At 24.5% G+C, this 22853-nt stretch overlaps 1 protein-coding gene across 1 annotated transcript; it reads left to right on the forward strand.

Annotated features, from left to right (window-relative positions):
- The first annotated feature begins 11455 nt into the window (after positions 1–11455).
- Positions 11456–19370, forward strand: LOC145834473 (synaptosomal-associated protein 29-like). Its single transcript, XM_082941908.1, has 5 exons — positions 11456–11549; positions 11919–12075; positions 13398–13591; positions 17729–17865; positions 18284–19370. Exons 1-5 carry the CDS (start codon positions 11497–11499, stop codon positions 18448–18450), a joined length of 708 nt encoding a protein of 235 aa, XP_082798034.1. The 5' UTR covers positions 11456–11496; the 3' UTR covers positions 18451–19370.
- The last annotated feature ends 3483 nt before the right edge of the window (positions 19371–22853 follow it).

Here is a 22853-nt window from a genome sequence, read left to right on the forward strand (position 1 = left end):
ACAATATTTAATAAAATTTTTTGTCTTAATTTTTAAACTTGTAAAGCAAGCTTTTCTTATGGTCATAGAGTAGTCTAACATTTATTTAATATAAAATAATAATGGTTATAATATGCAAAATTCAACTATAAACTACAGCGCATATTTATTTAACTAAAAAGATTTTCTGTATTTTTTTAATATGAATTACTTTTTTTTTAAGTTATTATGTTTGTGATTTTTGTTATATTTTTTCTTGAATTGGAGTACTACATTTTTTCCTTAATTTAAAGTTGTATGGTATTAACTCTTTTAGAACCTATTGAGTTCACTAACTTTGATCGCTCATAAACCAAAAGTTGAAACTCTTAAAATTTGATAAACTATTGGTGGATCCCCCACCCCTACTGTTTTAATTTAAAAAATATGATTCATATTTTTAAAGAGTACTTTTCAACCTTGTTACATTTTTATGTTAAACAAAACCGAATTGTATAATAGACTCATAGAATTAAAAAATATTATCAAATATTTTATAAATTTTCCAATAAACTAATTTAAGGGCATAGGGGGACTACAATTTTTTTTTTTAAATTTTGTCTTTTTTTGTTTATAATCAGATAATATACTTTTTACACTTTACCGCTTGTTTGATTAAAAATAGCTAAGAAGATATAAGGGACCAAAGTTAAATTCAGAGTAGTTTTTTATAAATTTTAAACAACTTGTTAGAAACAGACTTATAATTTTTTATTTAATAATAAATAATACTTTTTTTTAAATAATTTCTATCATAAAATTTTTAATGCCATTTTGTTTTAAACAAAGAAAGTTAAAAATTTAAATTATGAGCAAAAATCACTGATAAAATTTTAAACTAGTAATAGGTTGAATTATTTTATGATTATTAGTGTTTTTTATCTTAATAATATTGTTATTTATATATTTTTACTATTTATTTATTTTTTTTCAAAAAGGAAAAAGTTATTTACTATTTTCAGTGTTTTTTGTGGTTGTTTACATTATTATTTTGGTATAGTTAAACTCATATATTTATACATTTATTCAAGTTTGTAAAAAAAAAGATAAAAATGATATATTTGTTTTATACTATTTTTTAGTTTAAGCTTTTTTTTTATGGAAACAGCTTTATTTTATTTTTTTCAAGTATTGCAGCTTTGTTTTTAATATTATTTTTTTTAATGTTATAGCTTTAATTTACTGTTAATTATTTTTGGATAATTTAAAATAAGTTAGTAGTAGAGTCGAAATTCTTAAACACACATAAAAAAAATAAAAACATCAACTATTTTTTTTTTAATCTTTTTGAGAAAATTATTAAATGTGGGTTGTAAAGTTTAATAGTCTCATTTTTCATAGAGCTCTTCGTTTTAGAGTTTAAATTTCTTTTTCTTTTTTAGCTCATTTTAATTTTTATTAAGTTTGGGTATGCAACTCGATGACCGAGAGGTAATTTTGCTATCCAGGTCATTAAACCAAAAAAATTATTGATCAAATTTTAACCAAGTTTGTTCTAAAATACATTTCATGATATTTTAAATTATATTGCTTTTAAAATGAAGGACGAGATAGGTTTTCAATGAATTTGTTTTATTTACGAGAAAAGTGCCCTTAAAATTTTAAATTCTATATGGTTGTATCCGAATTATTCTACAAAAATTGTTATATCTCAAAAGTAATTAGTTATTAGTTTTGTAAAAACTATCTTTTAGTATATAACTTAAGCTTTGAAATGTAAGGCTTATTTATTTATTTAAAATGTTAGAACCCCTTATGCCCTTAACATTTAAAAAATTTAATAATTTATATTTGCTAGTTACTTCTTTCAAAATTAATGTTATAAATTTTTCATGTTAACAAAAAACTAGCTTTTGAAAAAAGGAAGACAAAATTTTAACCTTTTACAATTTAAATCTTTCGATAACCATTGATCTTGGTGTCAAAATTCCAAAAAAAAAACCGTTTAGGACTATTTAAAAATTAAATGCTTTTCTTTCTATCAAGCTGCAAGCTATAAATTAAAAATTTTAATCATTATACAATTATTACGGCCAAAATGAAACCTAAATTTTTCTTTTTATTATTATATTAAAATTAACTTTATATAAAGTTGTTTATGTAAAAAATATATAGTATAGTGTAAAAAGTGTAAATGTTAAGTATATTTCAAGTATTATAACGATTTTATAAATAATTAAAACAAATTTTACAAATTCTATAAAAAAATACTAAAAGTTTATAATTATATGATAATTTAAATGTTCAATAGTTAGCCTGGCTTGTATTTTTATATGCTTAAGTTGACTAGGCTATTTATTTCATAAACTATACAGTTTTAGTTGTAGAAAATAAGTAAAATAATAATAAAAGTCTAAATTTTAGACTGTATATTAAATTTTAAGATTTTTGTTTAAATTACTACAAACTTGATTTAATTAGTATTATAGTTAAAAATAAATTTAATCTTAATTCTTAAGTTCTTACTATATAAAAGTTTTTATTGATGAAAATCGATTTATAACGTAAATACTAATAATTTTCTTCCAAATTTTGTACTATAACCAAAATTTAAATTTTTAAACGTCAGTTTATATCTTTAATAAAAATGTTAAGTCTATTTCATAACCTTTGCTTTAAAAAAATATCGTTGAATTAAAATTTGTTTGTCAATTGCAATTTTACGTTAAAACTAAAATATAATTTTTACTCATCTTTATTATGTGATTTAACTATTAATATATAGTTTTGTTTTGTTTTATATATATTGTTTTAAATTAAAGTTAAACTTATTTTAAAAAATTTAACCCTAAAAATTAGTAAATATTTTTGTATCATAGTATGAACTTAATATAGGTGAAATATGCAAACTTTTTGTATTATCGGTTCGGTTTGTATATTTAACGTTTCGAATTTATTTTTTTCACGGTTGATAAGCGGTATTCAGATTAGATTTTGCAATATTATGATAAAAATTACAATAGATAATAATTATTTTTTTGTCTCTGATTGTTCAGTTATAATTTACTATTTAAACATTTGAAGTTTTGTCACTGATTTGAATTTTTTGAGCTTGTTTTGTCCCTGATATTAAATTTTTATCAACTAATAATAGTAGGGGATTTCCGGAATTTCCACAAAATGACTCCAAAATTACAAAGCTAAAGACTAACATCTTGTACCTTAATTCAACTTTCAAAATTTCACGGGGTGCTGTTGACCCTAAAATATTTGAACTTTTTTTCAACGTACTATTATTGAGTACGATTCAAAACTGTGTGTCAAACAACAAAGCAAAAAACTAATTTCTTGTACCTTAATTCAAGTTTCAAAATTTCATGGGACCGGTTGACCCCAAGTTTTTTTAATTTACTTTGCGACGTACTCACGTTGAGTACGATCCAAAACTAATTGTAAAATAACAATGCAAAAAACTAACTTTTTGTACTTTTGTAAGGACAGTGTCCCCACTTGTCCTTTTGATAAGCACATATTTTTACGAATGAATACTATCATATTTAATATGAGACTTTTCAGCCTTAAAAAGTGTGTTACAAAAACACTTGAATAAATACAAGAAGTTTCCCCGCAAATGGAAATTTTATACCGGAAGAAAAGCAAATACTCTCGAATTAGTTTTGGTATAAAATGCCTATTTAAATGCGATTCCCACAATCTAGCTTGGGCTAAGCTGCCAGCACAGTGTTATCTTTTACAAGTTTGTTATTTTAAGAATTGTCGCATCTTCTAATAAATAAGTCCAGTTGAAGTTCATCTCTTGCTTGATTAACCATCAACTTGTAAATTCGGTACAATTTATTTCATTTTTTGTCCAGTTTCAGTATCGTGAGTTTCATTTACTAGAATTCGTTGTCGAAGTTAGTTTTTATTGTATCTTTACTTAATCGCTTAAATAATAGTAATTACTTATTGTTTTAATTGCTTGGAACTGTATTATACTTTCTTTTTTTTGTTTGTAGTTTTATAAATAATAGTGTAGAAATAAATTGTAGTGTGTTGTAATTGTTTAAATTTTGACCTAACTTGATTATCGTTGTTTGAAGTTTTCATAACATATGTTTGTATAAGTTAAATTAGTTTTTTAATTAGATCGAAAACTAAAGTTATTAGTTTTCGAGTTTTCTAATACTATTAAAGTTATTTAATATTTACTCATAAGGTGTTTTAACTTAAGTAAATTTTGCCACGAAGACGTTATAACATTGTATTATAACCAATTCACAAGTTATGAATAAAGTTACATACATAATTACTTAGTTTTTAGTAACGCATTTATTTATTGGTTTATTTATTTTTCCCAAATTTTTGAATTTTTTTATCGACGTTATATTGTTGAGTACGATCCAAAACTGTCTGTCAAAACTTATTTGTTGTATGTACCTTAATTTAATTTTCAAAGTGTTACCGTTACGTTGTCTGGTTGACCTCAAATATTTTAAGTTTTTAATAAAAGTTTTGCGTGACTAATACAAAATGTTTGTGAACTGTTTTCCGAGATTGAAGTAATATAATGGTATTTTACTAAATTGGAATAACTAAAACTTGTAATTTATCAAGTTTTTATTTTTTATATTTTTTGTTTTATTTTAATAGTTTTATTTTCTATTTCAATAGTTTTTTTTATTACTTTTAACTAACCAATAATCTAGTTTTATCAAATTAATTTAAAAACAATATCCGCTAGCTGGCGCTATTTAGGTTACCCTGTTTTATTGCCTTATATATTTTGGTTTTTCAAGTTTTAACTTTTTAAAAGTTATTCTAGAAAGATAGACAAATTTAAAAAGTTTGTCTGAAGTTTGGTTTTATATATGCAAATTAGCAAAAGTTGGTCAGAAAAGTTTGTCAAAAAAGTTAACCATACTTTCCATATGCAATCTACTTAATGACTTATATTATAATCAATATGAAAGTTTATAATTTTTACATGAGGCAAGTTATGAAATGAAAAAAAAAAATGTTATATAATACAATTCAATAAAGTTTAAAAGCAAAAACAAGTGCTGTTCATATATATGAAATGTTTGAACAAAAAAAAGTTAAAAGACATTAATTACTCTGCCCTTTGCAACAATAAGCGTTTTCAGACAACAGTAGTTGTAGTAAAAGTTTAAATAGTTTGTTGTGTCAAGTTGTCTTTTGATGATGTGTTCAATCTTAATTTTAGATTTTTTTAAAAAATTTAAAGTTATGTTATTAAAGTTGTTATAGATAATTTATCAACTCTTCCATTCAAAAAAATCAACACAAAGCTTTGTTACATATTAACTTATATTCCTGCCCATGTCATTGTGGTAGTTTTACCTAAAAACCTGAAAACTCAAGGAATTTGAAATTTATAGCAAGTAACCTTGAATTAGACACTTATTATATAATATTTGGAAAACCTGTAATTTTGAACACATTTTACAGGTAAAACCATATAAGTTAGGTTAGACAGGAAATATGCAGTATAAACCTTAGTTTTTTTATGTTATATATTTTTTATTGATTTCATATAAAACACTATTTAAAGTAGCATTGTTATATCTTCAAGTTTTTCTCACACTATTACACTTAAATTGTACTATAAGTTTAACTATATAATAGAAAGGGATAATAAAACTTGTACTTAAAAAAATCTGAAGAATTTCATTAAATACTTTGCCCACCTAAACAAAAAAAAGCCAAAGACATGAACAAAATAAAGCCAAAGTTACATAAGATACAGATTATTAAGAAAAAGTTATTAGGATTTAACACTAAATAACATTTTTGATAGTTATGTGAAGAATCATTTGTAAAATGTCTTATTTACATCTACCCTACAATATTAAGCTTAGAAAAATTAAGCTGAAAAATACTAGTGATACAAAATGTTATTAAAAGAAATCAACTTTTTAACATAACTTATATTTGTATGAATTTCTATCATACTAAAATGTTACATATGAAATAAGTCAAAAAAAGTAAAGTATTTAGATGAAATAAGTGACATTATTGTTTATTAAATGAGAAAAAAAATGCTCAAAAAGTTTGGTCCAAGGACCTGGTGCACAAAAAAGCCTGTTGTTTAGAACTTAAGAAAAAAAATCATTTTGTTATTTATAACTTTAGGTAAGTAAATATTTAGGTTGAATAATATATTTTATTAAAAATAAAGATATGCCAGAACTAAACAGTCATTTTTTTCTACTGATGTAAAATTAAAAAAAAACATATATTTTAAGTTTTTCATTTTGTGCGTTTTTAAAACAGTAAATTTTTTATGCTTATTTTTGTCGTTTTTTTTTTTTCTTTTTATGATTAGCATAAATATAATAGTTAGATGTCAGTGATTGTTATTGCTAAAGTAGTAGTTTTCCATATGATCTTATTTTAGTCTGACAGCATATCACCACTTTTTATTTGGTATATTTCTTTTCACAAATATTTCAATATCAGCCCATTTTTTATAGTTTAGCTCTTACTTTGTTTTTTTATTTTAAAGTGTGAATCTAGTCAATGTATTTATCTTGCTTTTGGTCACTATTGCTGTCTTTTTTGCTTCAAAAATTGTCAACCATGGTTTAAATGTAGTTTAATAAAATGTATGATATATTGAGTGCATTCTTAACTTTTAGTTTATGTTTTTATTTGTTAGATTTTGGACTTGGTAAGAAAACTTGAAATTTTTCTTGTAAAATAGTTGTTATATACAATAAAGGGTTTGTAGTTCATTGTTATTTTTATTTTGTTTGTTATTTTAAATTATATAAGTTTGTTATGATGTAAACAGTATTGCTAAAAACTCAGGCAAGTTTGAAATATTAGAAAATACTAAGATTAGTTTAATATTGTTTTGATCTCTTAAATTTATTTAAAATTTGATTTTTAAAAAGTATCATGCTAGTTTTTAAAACTTGAATTCACTATTTTTATTGATATTTAGGTATTCTGTTTAAGATAATGTGTTCATTATGATTAATGGTTTTTTTATCTTGATAAAAGGGGGTTTTAAAATTTAAGCTTCAAATCATTGTTTACCATCTAAAATATTTTTTTTTAGATGTAGGCAGGGTTGCCACACACTCAGGGAACTCAGGGAATCTCAGGGAATTTTCAAACTGTAGAAAATCTCAGGGAAACTCAGGGAATCTCAGGGAAACTCAGGGAATTTTGGCATTTTTCTTTTAACTCAGGGAAACTCAGGGAAGTTTTGATTTTTTCTCTAAATTTCAGGGAAGTTTTTGAAAATCTCAGGGAAACTGTTTTCTAGATCTAGAATGAGGTTTAGTTAATCCAGTTTCAATATTTTGTTCAAAAGTAGTAATTTTTATTATTTAAGTGTTATTTAGAATTTTTTTAGCCTTGCGTCTAGTTCTTCAATATTCTTAGTATTAACATTGTAGTTTTTTTAAGTTTTAAATTTATATTTACTTAAGTAAAATAAGCTAAGGACTTAATAAAAATATGCTAAGGACAACGCTAATAAACTTGAAAATAAAATTAAAACTATTGATTTAGAAATTGCATACTTAAAAAAAACAGTTTTAAGATTTTTTTATAAGGTAATGTGAAATTGTTTTAAAATCAAAATTATGTTTTCAGTTATTTAAAATAGATTGTGTATGAAAATCTAAAAGACATAAAAAAAATTTTAATTTTAGATTATTTTGTATCAGTTGTCAGGTATTAAGTTGTACTTTGATATGAGATATTTCTTTAGCTATTTCTTTAAACTTTCTTTTTGCAGGTTTTTTTACAATAATGTTAAGCTTTTAAGTTTTATTTACTGCATTCAGAACAGTTGCTAGGAAAGACATACAAGTCATAATGAAGTTATTATGTATGCATTTAAGTGAGTTCTTCATGTGAAATTATTATTATAGTATAATTAAATTTTGTCAATTAAAATGTCAAACAAATTAAACTTTATTCTTTTATGTAGAAAGTTAACTAACAAGTTAACACAAAGCTATGCAAAAATTTAGTTTTTAATTTTTATTGGTATAAACCTTTGAGGATTGAGTTTTTGAAAACAGTTTTTTTCATAAATTTAATGCAGAAGCATACACATACAGCCTTCCTTTTATTATTAAAGAAGAAAAATGAGAATGAGGTATTAATAATTTGTGTTAGAAGAGAATTTTTTTTTAAGATTTGAAAAGTACTCAGGGAAACTCAGGGAAATTTAAGGTTACTCAGGGAAATTTTGGTCACTCAGGGAAGATTTTTTGGCTCAAAGAGTGGCAACCCTGTGTAGGCTATCAAAGTTTGACAGTTTCATAGTTCCTAGTAGTATGCGCAAACTAAAAAGAAAAAAATAATATTTTTTACTACAAATCTGTTATTTCTACTATTTTTGAACAATCTTTTAAAACTTTCTTTAGCAAAAGTTTGTAAAAGTGGTCAAGTTATTTTTTTAATAATATTTAAAATAAATGCTGACTATTTTTAGTCATAAACCACTATTATTATGGGTTGCCATAAAACCTACCAATGTCTGGAAATTGACAATTTAAGCATATAAGACTTGGAAAAACCTAGAATGTGAGAAGTTTTGAAAAGAAAAACTAGGACTTTTATGCAGCTTTTATACATGAAATTTATTTAGAGAAGAAGAATATATTATATATAATATTTTATAGTATAATTTAGATTTATTTTTATTTTAAATAACATTTAAAGAAGCGTTATAGTATTTTTTCAATATTTTTATACCATTTAAATCAGTTTTTTACCTTAAAAATGATTTTATACTAAAACAAACTAAGAAAATTGTATTTTTTTTTGAAGTCTGGATGAAATATAGAAAACCTGGAAGTAAATTTTAAAAACCTTTAGCAACCCTGATTATTGTTTTTTTATTAATATAAAACTTGTTTTTTTAACATTACAATGTACATATCCTGGACTCTTGAGGTCTTTAGCTCATAAAAAATGATGGATTTTGATTGTAGGTTTATGTTTGCAAAAAAGATGCAATCCATTGTACCTCAAATGATAGTTAAATTTATTTTTATAGAATAAAAACTGACTTGAGACTTTCATTAAGAAGCTAGTGTTAACTTTGCAAAAAAAAAAAAAGGACTTTCCTATACCATTTAAAGTTATTTTTTCAGTTTTTTGCTTTACTAATTTTTAATTGTTTTCTCATTAACTCAGTCTAATTAAATGTATCTTGGTCTAAGTTTTTTGCATTAAATAGTGTCAACTCTGTGTATAACTGCTAATGGCCAAGAAGTGTTTATATAAATTTTGTTATTTATAACAATTCTTTATAAAGAAATTTACTTTCTAAAACTAAACTTTAAAATGCATGATAACAATTAGAGTTTTGATTCAGCAAAGGGATTCTCTAAACTTTGAATTTTAAATAGCTTAGGAAAATTCTTGGCATTTTATCTTAATGTACGCTCATTTTTTTACAAAAAAAACTTGTTTAATTTTAGTTTATTTTTAAGAATTTATTAAGGTCATAAGATACAGATAGTATTTTTTTTTTACAAAAGTTATAATTGGCCTTAATTTCAAAGCTTTAAGTATTTACTCTAAAATATTATTCCAACTTAAAAAACAACTAAATTTTTAACTGGTTTTTTAAATACTATAATTTAAACAAATAAGTTAATATAACTACTTTTCCTTACTAAAAGAATTGCTCAATTTACTGAATGTAAAAAGCTCATTTAAATTAGAATATTAGTGCAAATTAATTATTTCATTCACTACCAGGTTTTTGTGGCAAAAATTTATATCTTATGGCCTAAATGAAGTCTTATATACAATTAAACTAATTAATTGTGAAGTATAATAAAATAGTGAACTGTAAAAAAGTTATAAAAGTATTAAAATAATATATTTATAAGGTAAGTTTTGCAAAAAATTAAAAACTGCTAAAAATTATCAAATTTTTTATTTTGAAACTAAAGTAAATAATCATAATCTTTTAAAAGAACTTTTATGAAATATTGTAATTTTATTTTTTAATAAAGAATAAAAACATTTTATCATAAAGTGAAGTCTTTTTTTGTATTTATATACAAAAAAAATCTAGTTAAAAGTTAGTCATAAAAAAAATAAAAAAAATTATACTGAAAAGATTTAAAAGAAACTTGCTTGCTCAAAAATTGTATGAGTAAATAAACTTTATTGAAGACAACTTTGATTAGCCTAATGAATGTGTGACACTCTTTAAATTGGATTGCTTGTATCTCAAAAAATTGTTTTAAGTTTAAAACTTGGTAAAAGGCAATTGGTTAGCTTAATGTAAAAAATTAGACTATTAGAAAAATAAAACTCATCCCTATGATCTTAAGTACAACTAATTTAAAATAATCTTCTAAAAGAGTTATAGCATTTAGTAAAGTTAATTTTTAAACTAAAATACTTTTTATACTCATTATAAATTTAGTTGCAAGCTTTTGTGGTCATTCCGCAAAGCACTGGCCTAATTCACAAGACATAAATTTAATTGTATTGCTTAATTACTCTGTTATACCGAGCAGTTGATAGTGCCTATAAGTGTTCTTAGGGGATAATAATTGTATTTATAACAAAATAAAATGTTAATTTTATTCTCAAACTCAGGTTTAAAAAAAATTTAATAGGATCTCTTTTTAATTTGCAAATACTTGTAATGTACTAGCTAAAAGTACTAGAACAGCCTTAAAATAAAATATCTATTAAGGGCATAGGGGGGGGGGGTGTAAACACCCTTTTTTAGTTTTTGATCTTATTTTATATAGTTTTTACTAAGCTACAAGATGCTTTTTACAGATTTAAAAAATTCAAAATAATTTTTGAGATATAACCGGTCAAAGTTGGAGGCAACAATAGGATCCTTATGGGAGGCCCAAACTAAAACGGCAAATAACTAGAAAACACTAAAAATCAATATCCTCCTACGTTTTTTGAAATAACTACCTCAAATTTTCAGGAAATATTCCTTGCAGTATTTAGAAAATTATGTCGGAACAGAATTTAAAAAAATTAAAAGACAAAAATTTTATAACAACAAAGCAAAAAAAAAACTGTTTTTTATTATATAATTATATAAAATTTTTATTCTTTATTTTTTTAAAAATTCCTTCCGACAAAATTTTTAAAATATATCAAGAAACATTTCCTGAAAGTTTGAGATAGTTATCTCAAAAAAGTAGGAGAAGATAGATTTTTAGTAAAATGGTCTATTTTTGCCGTTTTAGTTTCGGCCTCCCATAAGAAACCTATTGTTGGCTCGGACTTTGACTGGCTATATCTCAAAAAATATTTTGAATTATTTAAATCTGTAAAAAGCATTTTTTAGCTTAGTAAAAACTATATAAAATAAAATCAAAAACCAAAAAAAGGGTGTTCACCCCCCCCCCCCCCCCCCCTATGCCCTTAAATTACAAGACATATAAATTTCACTGTAATGTTAAGATATTCTAGCATAACCAATGCATTTTCAAACTATTACTACTCTATTATTTCCAGATACTGTATGTAACTATTTGTACACTAACATAAGTAAAAATGGCAAACAAGTGGCTAGATGACGAAGATCTGAAGACAACAAGCAGAAACAGGTTACTAAATGAATTATTTTTTGAAAAATTTGTACACTTACAATTTTTTTGGTCCAAGATAACATATTGCAGTATATATAAGTTTCATTATTAAACTGTTGCACAAACTCTTAGTCATTTTAAATTACTAAAAAATCAGATAGATGCTTCAGAATTTACCTGTAAGGGTTAGGGGTAACAGTTATAGCGTGAAAAAAATTAAAAATAGGTAAAAAAGTTTCAAAAATTCTATAAAATAAGTTAATAAAAATAGAAAATATTAGAAAAAATCAGGTGGATTTTGATAGTATACCTAAAATTATGTTAAACATACTTAAAACAGTTATCTGTAAAGTTAATTTCTTTATTTGATTTCTTCCACACAAACAGGTGGCTTGACTCCGATGACGATGATGCGGACTACGATCCGACCAGGAACTACATGCAGCAGAAGATGGAGAGGAAGAACGACAGCATGCTGCAGTCCACGGAAAGATCGCTGAGAATGCTGCAGGAGAGCGAACAGCTAGGTGTTGCTACTGCCGTGGTTTGTATTTGTTATTGTTGGTTTTTATTGAGAAAATATTAAATTCTTTTTTTGAGATGAGTTGTTTATTTTATATTTTTGAATTTTTATTTTTAAGTATATTTTTATGAGAATCGGTGTTGCTACTGCTGTGGTTTGTTTATATATTTGTATAATTTTTGGTTTTGATAAAAAAAAAGTTGCTCAATTAGAACTTCTTTAGGTAATTTGAGCCTATTGGTCTGGTAATGTATAACATTTTATAGTTAATTTTTATTTCTTTAATTTAGCTTTAATGGCTACTAAAACTTAATTTATAAGTCAGAAAGTCTGTGGTCTTTTGACCGTATTAAAATTCTACTTTAATTGAATTATTACAGTTCTGTTTTATAATACTCGTTGTTGCTACTGCTGTGGTTTGCTTGTGTTGTTGAAAATTTTTATTTTGAAAATATTAAGTTCCATGTTGAACATGAGTCACTTGATTTTATTGTATTTTTGCTGCAGATTGCTTCTGCTGTGGTTTGTATTTGTTTTATGTTTTTAGTTATAACTTAAGTTGCTTATCTTTAAGTATTAATTTGGGGGTTGAAAGTATACGTGGACCACATTAGCAGTTTTATTTTAATTGTTTACTGGTTGATCTACTGATGTTGTTTGTTCACATATTTTATATTTTTATAGCTTGAATTGGTTACCATAATTCAAGGGTCAGAAAAACTTTTAAACAGTCAAATTATTATTCAATATTTTTAATATAGTTCTGATTTCAAAAAGTTTTTCATTCTTGTACTCTATTTAAACTAATGTGTCCCACAAAAAGTAATTTAAAAAAAAACCTGTTGCTATTTCTGTGTGTATATTGCCAAATTCTAATTTTTGATTCCTTTTTTTTCAGGAACTATATACTGTTTCCTAACTCAAAATTATTTATTCCTCTAATAGAAACTTGTAATTAACTATCAATATTTTTACTTGAGGCTTTGATGTTTTGTTTATTAGATATTCTTTTTTCTTTAGCTGCAGTACCACTTTAAAAAAGTTCATATAATGAGGGATGCATTACCATACTGTATTAGTTCTTTTAAGTCTTGATTTAAAGTCTTGAGATTTTATTCATTGAATTTAAACCATTTCTCAGTAAATTTTCTTCTTTTAGGAACTGGGCATTTGTGGAAATGAAGTGAAAAATATACTTTTTTTTAATATTAGTTTTTATGTATTCAAATGCATGTCTTAATTAAAGCAAAAACCCTGTTGCAGTAACTGGGCAATTGTAGCTAAGTAGTAGAAACTAGCGTCAAGTAGTAAATAGTTTAGATTTAAAAAATCCCCTGTTGTAGGAACTGGACAGGCAGGGCGAGGTTTTGCGCCGTACTGAGAAGCGGGTGGACAAGATAAACGAGGACCTGAAGCAGTCGGACCGGCACCTGAGGTCGATCAAGTCGATTTGGGGCGCGCTCAGGAACAAGTTCAGCAAGGAACCGCCGCAGTCCACGCTCAGTAATGAGAACGGTGACAATCAAGTTGATAAACCGTGAGTTGTTTGTGTTTGTTATTTTCATTTCAAACAATTTAAAATTTGCTTTATTGCATTTTGTTTGTAATATGTGTTATATAGCAGAGTTATTGTGCTAATATGATGTAATAAGTATATATTTATTTTAATTACTGCTGAGTATAGTGATGTTAAGGATGTAAAACCTTAAGTTGTTTAAATTAATTAATAATGTATTTTTATTATTTTATATAATATTTTTACGTGTGTTGAACTTATGAAATATAAATGATGTTGTTTATTATTTTAGCTAAGCAGAAATTAATAATATTATATTTTATTCTGGTTGTGTTGCACTAATAACCTGTATAACATTTAGCAGGTGTTAAGTAAAAATTTATCTAAATTATAGAAATTAAAGATTCATATGTATGAAGAGATAAGTATGAAATTCAATGAATTATTTTAATTTTTGAAAAAAATAATGTAAGTTACATGATGATGACTTGTGTTTGTAACAGCAGTTTTGTTATGCTTGATGCAGCGCAATGTATGGTTTTTACAATATTTTTGAGTAATTGTAGTTTATACGTACTCCCTTAGATCAAAGAGAGTCAAAACACTTTTTTTACATAAATTGGTATTTGCCTTTGTATACAAAATTTCAACTATTTTTTTCTAGTAATTTGCATTATAGTTTTATGATATAATAAATATATCTATCTATTTTAAATCAATATTTTTGTACTAAAGTGTTAGTAGGTTGTTTTCATTTTTCTCAAAGAATAAACAAAACAAGTCTATTGAACAGACTAGTACTGATTGTAGCAATTCAAAATTAGATGATGGAACCAGTTATATACAGTAAGTTAATGTTTGTTGGTATGCTTACTAATCTTAAAGTTATTAAAGCATAGCCACACACTCAGGATAACACAAACTAGTTTTTTTTGAAAAGCTTAGGCTGATTAAGGCTTTTTTTAACTTATTTTAATTATTTTCCTAAACTTATATCTCAGCTTAGCTTTTCAACTTTTTTTTTTCTAAAAAAATATTTTGTACTTCCTTTTTTATCATTTCGCTATTTCTAGGTAGTAAACATAGATTAATGATATTTTTTCTCAGTTTTTCGCTAAAAAATATATATACTTTTAATTTTCTCACAAACTCAGGGTAGATCTTTTTACCACAAAAAGTGACAACCCTGTTACTAGTCAGTTGTTTCTTCCAAGGATCAGCTAAGTAGGCCATGTTTTAATAGTTTCCTTACTACCAGAATTATGTCGTAAACTCGTGATGCTAGGCTGTTTTAATTTTCTTAGATGTAAGCTCTTATTTATATACTGTTTAAGTTTAAATTAAACTATCTGTTAACAAATTAAAAACTGTAAAACAAAGGCAAATCTTTAGTTTTATTGCATGCATACAGTTTATAGGGTTGCCACAAAACCTGGAATCCTGTAAAAACATGGAGTTTGACAATTCAGGCTAAAGAAAACGTGAAAAAACCTGAAATTTAGAACAAAAATCACTGAAAAACTTGGAAGTTTAAACAATTTTTACATTTTAAGTAGTGAAATTTCGATACGACGCAAGAAGTCTATATAAATGAAACAATTTTGTCTTCATCAATTTGTTTTATTTAACAGATTTAAAGTAGTTTTACAAAATTTTTTCAATGTTGTTGTACAATTTAAAACAGTTTTTTTTTACCTTAAACTTAACTTTAAACTAAAAATAGACCCAAGTTCAAGTACTTTTAAAAACCTGGAAGAATTTTTGAAAACCTGGAAGAATTTTTGAAAACCTGGCGAAAATTTGCCAAAAGTGGCAACCCTGAGTTTATCAAGCTCTATTGTAGCTGTAGTTATGTTTAAAGTTTTTTAAATAGATACAATGAGTTTTTAGTAAAAGAAAAACTTTGGTACACAGTTTAAATAAGTTTAATTGACTGTAGTCAATAAAAACAAAAGTTGTCTGAAAAATCAACAAAAATGTTGTCATTTAGTATGTGTATATCTTAAAGTCATCATGTAAGAAAATTTAAGCCATTTAAAATGAATTTTTAGTTTGCGTTATATATTTAAAAAAAACTTTTACAATATATTTTTAAAACTTTTAGTGAACATTGTTTTTGTAAAGCAAAACATTTATGTTTTTTAAGCTAGTTTAAGTATTAGCTAGAAAATTAAATATTTTTTTATTTTACAAAAAAAAAAATTATACATTAAAAGCATTGAAATTTTCATAAACTTTACAATTTTCATGTTAAATGCGGTTAACAATTTTTCTCTTTTTATACGTGATTCGGATTATTTTTCAATCAAAGCGTGAAATTAGAACAGCAAAATGTTGAATTAAATCCATTTATGTTCAAAATGCGATCCAAAATTAGTTTATTGACTTTTTGAATATAAGTCAGCATAAAATAGATTTTTTCAACTGGTATTATGTGTTTGAAATAATAAAGTTTAATTAATAAAGAAGTAGAAATAATTTTAAACTTTATTAATTTGAGTTCAAAAAATGTATACGCTTCATTTACCTATGTTTTATTTCTATTTCATAAGTTCATAAAATATAAAAGATTAACTAATAAAAAAAAAAAGGTTTATCTTATGATTAAATATATAACATGCTGTAATTATTTTGTAAAAAACATTTATTATGCTTCTTCTAACAGTATTTACACTAGCTGCATGTAATTTATTTACATTAACATGATTTGTTTTGTAAGCAAAAGTAAGTAAGTATGATGTAATTATTTACTCAAGCTTTGAACATTTGGTTAAATATATACAAATTAAAAAGTAGTGAGAATAATTTATAATTATAACAGTATTTACTCTGACTTTATGCAGTTTGTTTTTAACAAAATTTTCTTGTAATCAAAACTAAGTACAAACGATGTAATTTTTTATTACGTTTTGTTTGAAAAATTAAAATGATACAATTATTTACTCAAATGATTACGTTTCAAATGATTACATTAATCAAATTACACAAATGGTATAATTATTAACTCAAGCTTTGAAAGTTAAAATAAAACTTGTTTTTCTTTTTGCTTTCAATGTCATTGAATTACTTCCTGTTTAAACAAATTGGTAATAAAAAAATTAAAAAATAAATTAAAAGAAAAAAATGACCTTGTTGACTTTTCCATACTTCATTTCAACAAGAATACTTTTACTAACTTATAGTGAAGTAATGTAGTAAACTTAAAAGTGTTTTAAGGTTGTATGACGAAAACTATATGCTTACTAATGTTTGGAAATTTTATGCATCACTTTAAAGGTTTAAAAACAAAATTGAACTTTATAACGCAAATTTTGTTGCACTGCTATGAGTAATAGTTTCACTATATAATCAATATTTTTTTATTGTTTAAACATTCGGTATATAAAGTTAATTTTTTGTGATAAAAATATTTTAAAACTATGTAACAGGTTAAGTTATATTAAATTTTTTTAACTTGAAAATTAAGTATTACGAAAACAATTTTAAATAAGTTGTACAAAATAGAGTTCTTGAGCATATAACTTTGTTTTTATTAGGTGCATAGACTTAACTGGTAAAGTAATTTGTTTACAAATATAATGAAAAAATATAAATTTAATTGAAATATGTTTAAGTTACTTACCTAAATAACAACAACAAGTACTTTATTAACAATAACAGAAGTATTTTATGTGTAATTGTAAATTGTGCAACTTATTATTTTGCAAACTCAGCTGAAGTTAGAATATTCTAGAGCTTTGCCTCCTATCTTAATACTTATAGCAGAACAATTAAGTTGTATTTAAAACTAATTTAAAAGGATTCCATATTTTTTAATCAAAACCAACTCTATTTTGAATATTTATAACTTAATAAATGTTTTGTGTGAAACTTCTTAAACCATCTTATTTTAAGGAAAATTAATTTGTTGAGATTAAAAATTGAAAAAATTAAGTAATTTTTCTTGAAATGCATTACTTCTAAAAGAATGTTCGAGTTCGAGATGAAATATACTTCAAGAATGTTAACAAGTGCTATTTGGTACTCTTGAATTAAATTTCTTTCTTCAGAACAAGCTCAATATAAAATAAAAATTATTTCATACAAAAAATACAAAAACAAACAATGTTTTATATAGAAAAAATAATATATATAAATAATTAAAAATATTTGGTACAGAAATAGCACAAATCCTTTCGAGGACGATTCAAGTGACGTCATGAGGGGAAGCTCGTTCGGCTACGACAAACCAATGACGTCATCAAGCAACAGAAGGACGCCCACGAGTGTCGAGAATCAAATTGACGACAACCTCGGTTGGTGTATTGTATTTGTTTGCTAGATAATAGTTTACTACTAAATTACAATTGTTTAATACTTTAATACTTGAAGAATTCTGTTTTACTACTGAGTCGACAACCTCGGTTTGATTCAATCATTTGTTTGTAACCATAAAAAAATGTTGACAGAAGTTGCAAAATTTATTTTCAGAATTACTTAAAAGCTGCTGTCAAAGTTGTACAGCTATCAAATAGAAGTTTCTTAAATCCAAATCGAACTTTATTAAGCATAAGTAAATAACAGACCTAGCTTTTCTTTTAGCTTTGTGGGCAATTCACTTGCGAAATTGAATTAGATTAACTAAAAAACTAAATTAAAGCATAGTTAACTACCGATAGTCCTTACGTAAATTGTAATTATCTAGCCTAACTTAATATACAATTTAATTCACAGATCTGATGGGCAACTCACTGGCGAAACTAAAAGGGCTGGGCAAGGACCTGCACAGTGAGTTGGTGGCCCAGGACAGCATCTTGGACAGGCTGAACTCGAAAACGATCAGGACGGACAACAAGATGCATGCCACCAATCAGGAGATGCTGAAGCAACTACACAGGTAGTTTGGAAAGAGATGTTGTTGTTGGAAAGTCTACATTTGTCCTGTTGTTAAGTTTTTGTAATAATACTTTTGTTGTTGAAAAATTTTCATTCTAATGTTGTTTTATGTTTTTAAACTACTTAAAAACAAAATATAAGTAAAGTGTTAGTAGTAATAAAATGATAAGCGTGAGCTTTCTCAATAAAATAAGTTAAATGATTGATCTTCTTTTTAAAAGATTGTTATACTTTCAAAATAAAGTTTTCTAGTGTTTTCTTAAGTGAAATTTTGAAGGTTAAATATAAAGTTTAGCTGTAAAAGTTTTTTATTGATGATATTAAAATGTCAAAAAAAATTTTTTCTTGTTTTATTTGAAAGTAAAAATCTATGTTAACATTCTACAGTTATTTTATTTTTGTATCTTTAAGATTAGATCATTTTGTTTTTGATGAGAAGTTTTACTATTCTAAAAAAAATTCTGTTCAAACAGTTTTTTCAACTTTTTTCGACTTCTTTTTAACAAATAATATTTTCTTAGGTAGTAAAATAAAGACTAGTTGTATAAAGAAATGTTTGTTGTTTCTGTTAAGAAGTTAAAACTTAAAATGCTATGTCCATTTGTTCTATTTTATATTCTTATGCGAAATTATTTCTTTGTGTTGATGTTTAAGTTTTTTCTTTCTGCTTCTTCTACTTTCAAAACCTTTTTTATTTTTATGTTGAGTAAAAATTTATGGTTAGTAATACAAAACTTATATTTCAAAGTCTGCTTTTTGATTGTATTTTCTTCTAAAGGTAGGATTTCTTAACAAAAATTTTATCTCTTTAAAATGTATTTTACTTTTAAATTACAATTAAAACATGTTCTATTCTCAAAAGAGTTTTTCTATTTTCTCTATAACAATGGGTATTGTTCTCAAAACTGTCAGGAAGTGTTTAAATATCTTTTGGTAAATAATTATAATTAAAAGAATATTTCAAATTGATATTAGAACTGATTTACATATAAAGTAAAAACAATATGTAATTATATTATTCATTGTTTTTTGTAAATTATTCTTGAAGAACTCAATAAAACAATAAAGAAATACCTTTCTTACTTATAAGTTTTAAGCAAAAGTTTTAAACTGCTTCTATATATTTTCCGGTTTGTTTAAAGTAATGTTTTATAATAGTTTTTTTTAAATTTATTTTCATCAAAGAATGTTTTTATTTTTAGAGATTCTTAAAAAAAAGTTTTAATAAATTTCTTACAGTGTCAGTTTTATTATTCTTTTTTTTTTTAGATAATATTTACGTTCTACCTATTTAGCAATAAATAAAGTTTTCAAATTCAAGTTTTAATTATTAAAAAATAATAAAAAACATTATATATACAAAGCTCATTTATGTTTTGAATAAAATTTTTATTTGAAATATTAATTTAATAATGAAACACAAGCTTTTTTCAAGTTACTACATACTTGTATTGCTTTAAATTTTACAAACATTGTTTTGATTCAGTAAACTTGTACCTTTAATGACTTGAATTTTGTGATTATTATTGGTATTAAGTCTATACTCATTTATTTTGTAAAACATTTTTACTATTTTTGTATATGTAACATTATTAATTTTACTTCAACTAAACATACTTGCTAATTAAACTTAATTCCTAACTTTTTTCTTAAGAATTCACTCTTTGAAAAAATAGTTTCTAAAAGATATAGGTTTTAAAATTTAAACTACAAAAAACTTTTTGTAAAGTCCTTAACAATTGTATTTATTTAAGTTAAAAATATTAACTTCGTAATCAGTCCACCAAAAGTTTAATACAATTTCACGTTTGACATTGTTACAAAATAAGCCGTTAAAATTTCAATATTGTGTTATTTTAAATTCAAGCAGGATTCAATTTAACAAGTATATAAATATAAATTAACAAAAATTAAGCAAATAACTTATTATTAAACTAAATTTATAGTGACAAGTAGTTTTAATCTAAGACTTTTGTGAAAAAAAGACAGTAATATAAAAAAAAGAAAAATTGATATCTAATAAGATAAGCAATGTGTTGCTAAAGAAAAACCTTAAGTAGAAATTACACGTAATAATACCTACAATTATATACAAAGAACAGCTTTCAAAAAAAATAATAATGTAGCACTTTCACAGGTACAATAGATTTTTTATGATTTTAAGTTTAAATTTTTTTATAGATCTTTAAGGCTATACTAAATGTTTGCGTCAAAAATTGAGGTAAAAAGAAAGCATTTAAGAAAGTTTAATTTATTTTGAAAATAATAAAACTTTTATTGAAGCAAGTATAATGTTTTGTTTTTTAATTTAATATCTACAGCTGGTCCGCTACAATTTTCTTTGCTTTAATGAGTTTTCTAATTAGAATTTAATATTTAAGGAGAGCGTATACTTTTTATCAACTATTACGTTGCCTTTTGAAGAACATGATTTTGTAATAGAACTTTACAGATGATAAGTTTTGCAAAGGGTTTACAATTTATTTAAATAATACTAACAAATAAGTAGAGTTAGTTGCAATTTGATAATTTTTCAGGTGCATGATTATTCAAATTCTTCTTAAAAAGAATACAAATGGTTTCAACTCAAATTATGGTGTATGTTTAAAAAAATGTATTCAGGTCTTGCTAACAATTACAACCTATTTTGCTTTTATGCAAAAATTAATTTTTTTAAGATTTTGCTAAATATATATAAAAAGATTTGAGTTATAGTGATTTTTAATTAGCTCAAAAACTTTAAAATTTGCATAAGAGAAAAAGTTGCTTGTAGATGTAAATAAGACCTACTTACGTATTTTGTATTTTTTTTCAATTATCCATTACTTTTTGATATATGATCTCGTAAATATTTTTTTAGGTTATAAGTTGTCGGAATTAAAAATTTTTGAATTGCCATATGACCTGATTTTTCATGTTTAAAACTATAGGATAAATTACTTACTTAAAGAGTTTAAATAACTGAATATTTTTTTTGTGTAAACATAACTTAACTAAGCATGGCTGTTAGAACCAGTCTCAATATTTGAACTACTTTCTACATTTAAAAAAAGCTATTTATCGTTAAGAAGGATTTTAACTAATGAAGTCAAATAACAAAATATTAGTTTGAATATCAAGATGATACTTTAATTTATATATAAACCTATTTTAACTACCTTACAATAAGTTGTTAAATGTCCTGCTATAAAGTAAATTCTAATCATTGACAACCCTAAGTGTAAGGAGTTAACTGTTTTTTTTTGTAATAACAACTTTTGTTTTAGTTGAATATTTTTTTGTTTCTAAGAAATCAATCGTTATAATCTTATAGTATACTATTTTTAATGCTTAGAAGGACACAAAAATACTAGTAGAACTTAACCTATTCATTTTCTTAGTTTAGCGCGGTTTGGCCCGTCTACGGCAAAACAAATTTCGAAGTTAAACTTTACTAATTAGATAACATCTTTCATGATTTAAGTCATTCAAACTCTTTGTAAAATTGTGATAAAAAGTAATATTAAGTTAAAAGTAAATTTGTAAGTTTTTTACCACAAAGTCATTTTTTATCGTCAAAATATGTATGTTTTCGCTGAAAGTACTTTGCGGGCCACAGTTTGTGGACCTCTAATATGCCCAGGAGCCTTTATTTTCACAGTAGGCCGATACCTTATTCAGTACCCTTTAGCTATAAATTTCCTGGAGTATCAGATCCTGGAGTTACAGTATTCCGCTGTTGTAATGATAAATGCTTATGCGGTTCTTAATTTACTTTATTAATGCTTAAAAAAACAATTGCGCTTTTCTTTGCGACTTAATAAGATGCAACTTTGCACTAAAGCACTGCGCCCCCTGGCGACTTATGTTAATTGAAACATCTTCCATAAAGTGTTGTGCACTTAGAAAAAAATATTGTGCTCGTCAGTATACAAAACTGTGCACTTTAGCACTAAAAAGCATAAATAAAAGTATAAGTAGAATAAATCTCAAAAATCATAGCTATTTTTTAGCAAAAGGGAGACCAAACATCAAACATCTCTTTTAATAAAACTCACTACACACTTGTAACTTAATTGTAGACTTGCTGTTTCAAATAAAAGATTGTTCATACAAATTTCTCATTATAATGTCATATTATCAAATATACCGCAAGTTACACTGTAAAAAGTTAAAACTCGTTAAAAATTCTTTAGTCAATGAACTCAATTTCTTTCTCTCTGTGTTTTTTAATCTGATTCCTAATCAAAAATTTTTAAAGTTCAGGCCACACATGGTCTCCAATATAACAAATACTAGTACTTACAGATTAGATAAATTTGTATATATATTTGGTTGTTGGTTCAAGAAAATTAGATTAATACAGAAATCGAAAGACTGATTGTTTTTTTTACAAACTAAAAATACAAATATAAATTCACACAACATA

Source organism: Thalia democratica, chromosome 4 (assembly GCF_965202585.1).
Source record: "Thalia democratica chromosome 4, ktThaDemo2.hap1.1, whole genome shotgun sequence".
Classification (NCBI taxonomy): domain Eukaryota; kingdom Metazoa; phylum Chordata; class Thaliacea; order Salpida; family Salpidae; genus Thalia; species Thalia democratica.

Coding starts and splice junctions, on each gene's coding strand:
- LOC145834473 (XM_082941908.1), top strand. CDS start 11,497: ATGGCAAACAAGTGGCTAGATGACGAAGATCTGAAGACAACAAGCAGA. Junction 11,550..11,918: donor AAGACAACAAGCAGAAACAG/GTTACTAAATGA, acceptor CCACACAAACAG/GTGGCTTGACTCCGATGACG. Junction 17,866..18,283: donor TCAAATTGACGACAACCTCG/GTTGGTGTATTG, acceptor TTTAATTCACAG/ATCTGATGGGCAACTCACTG.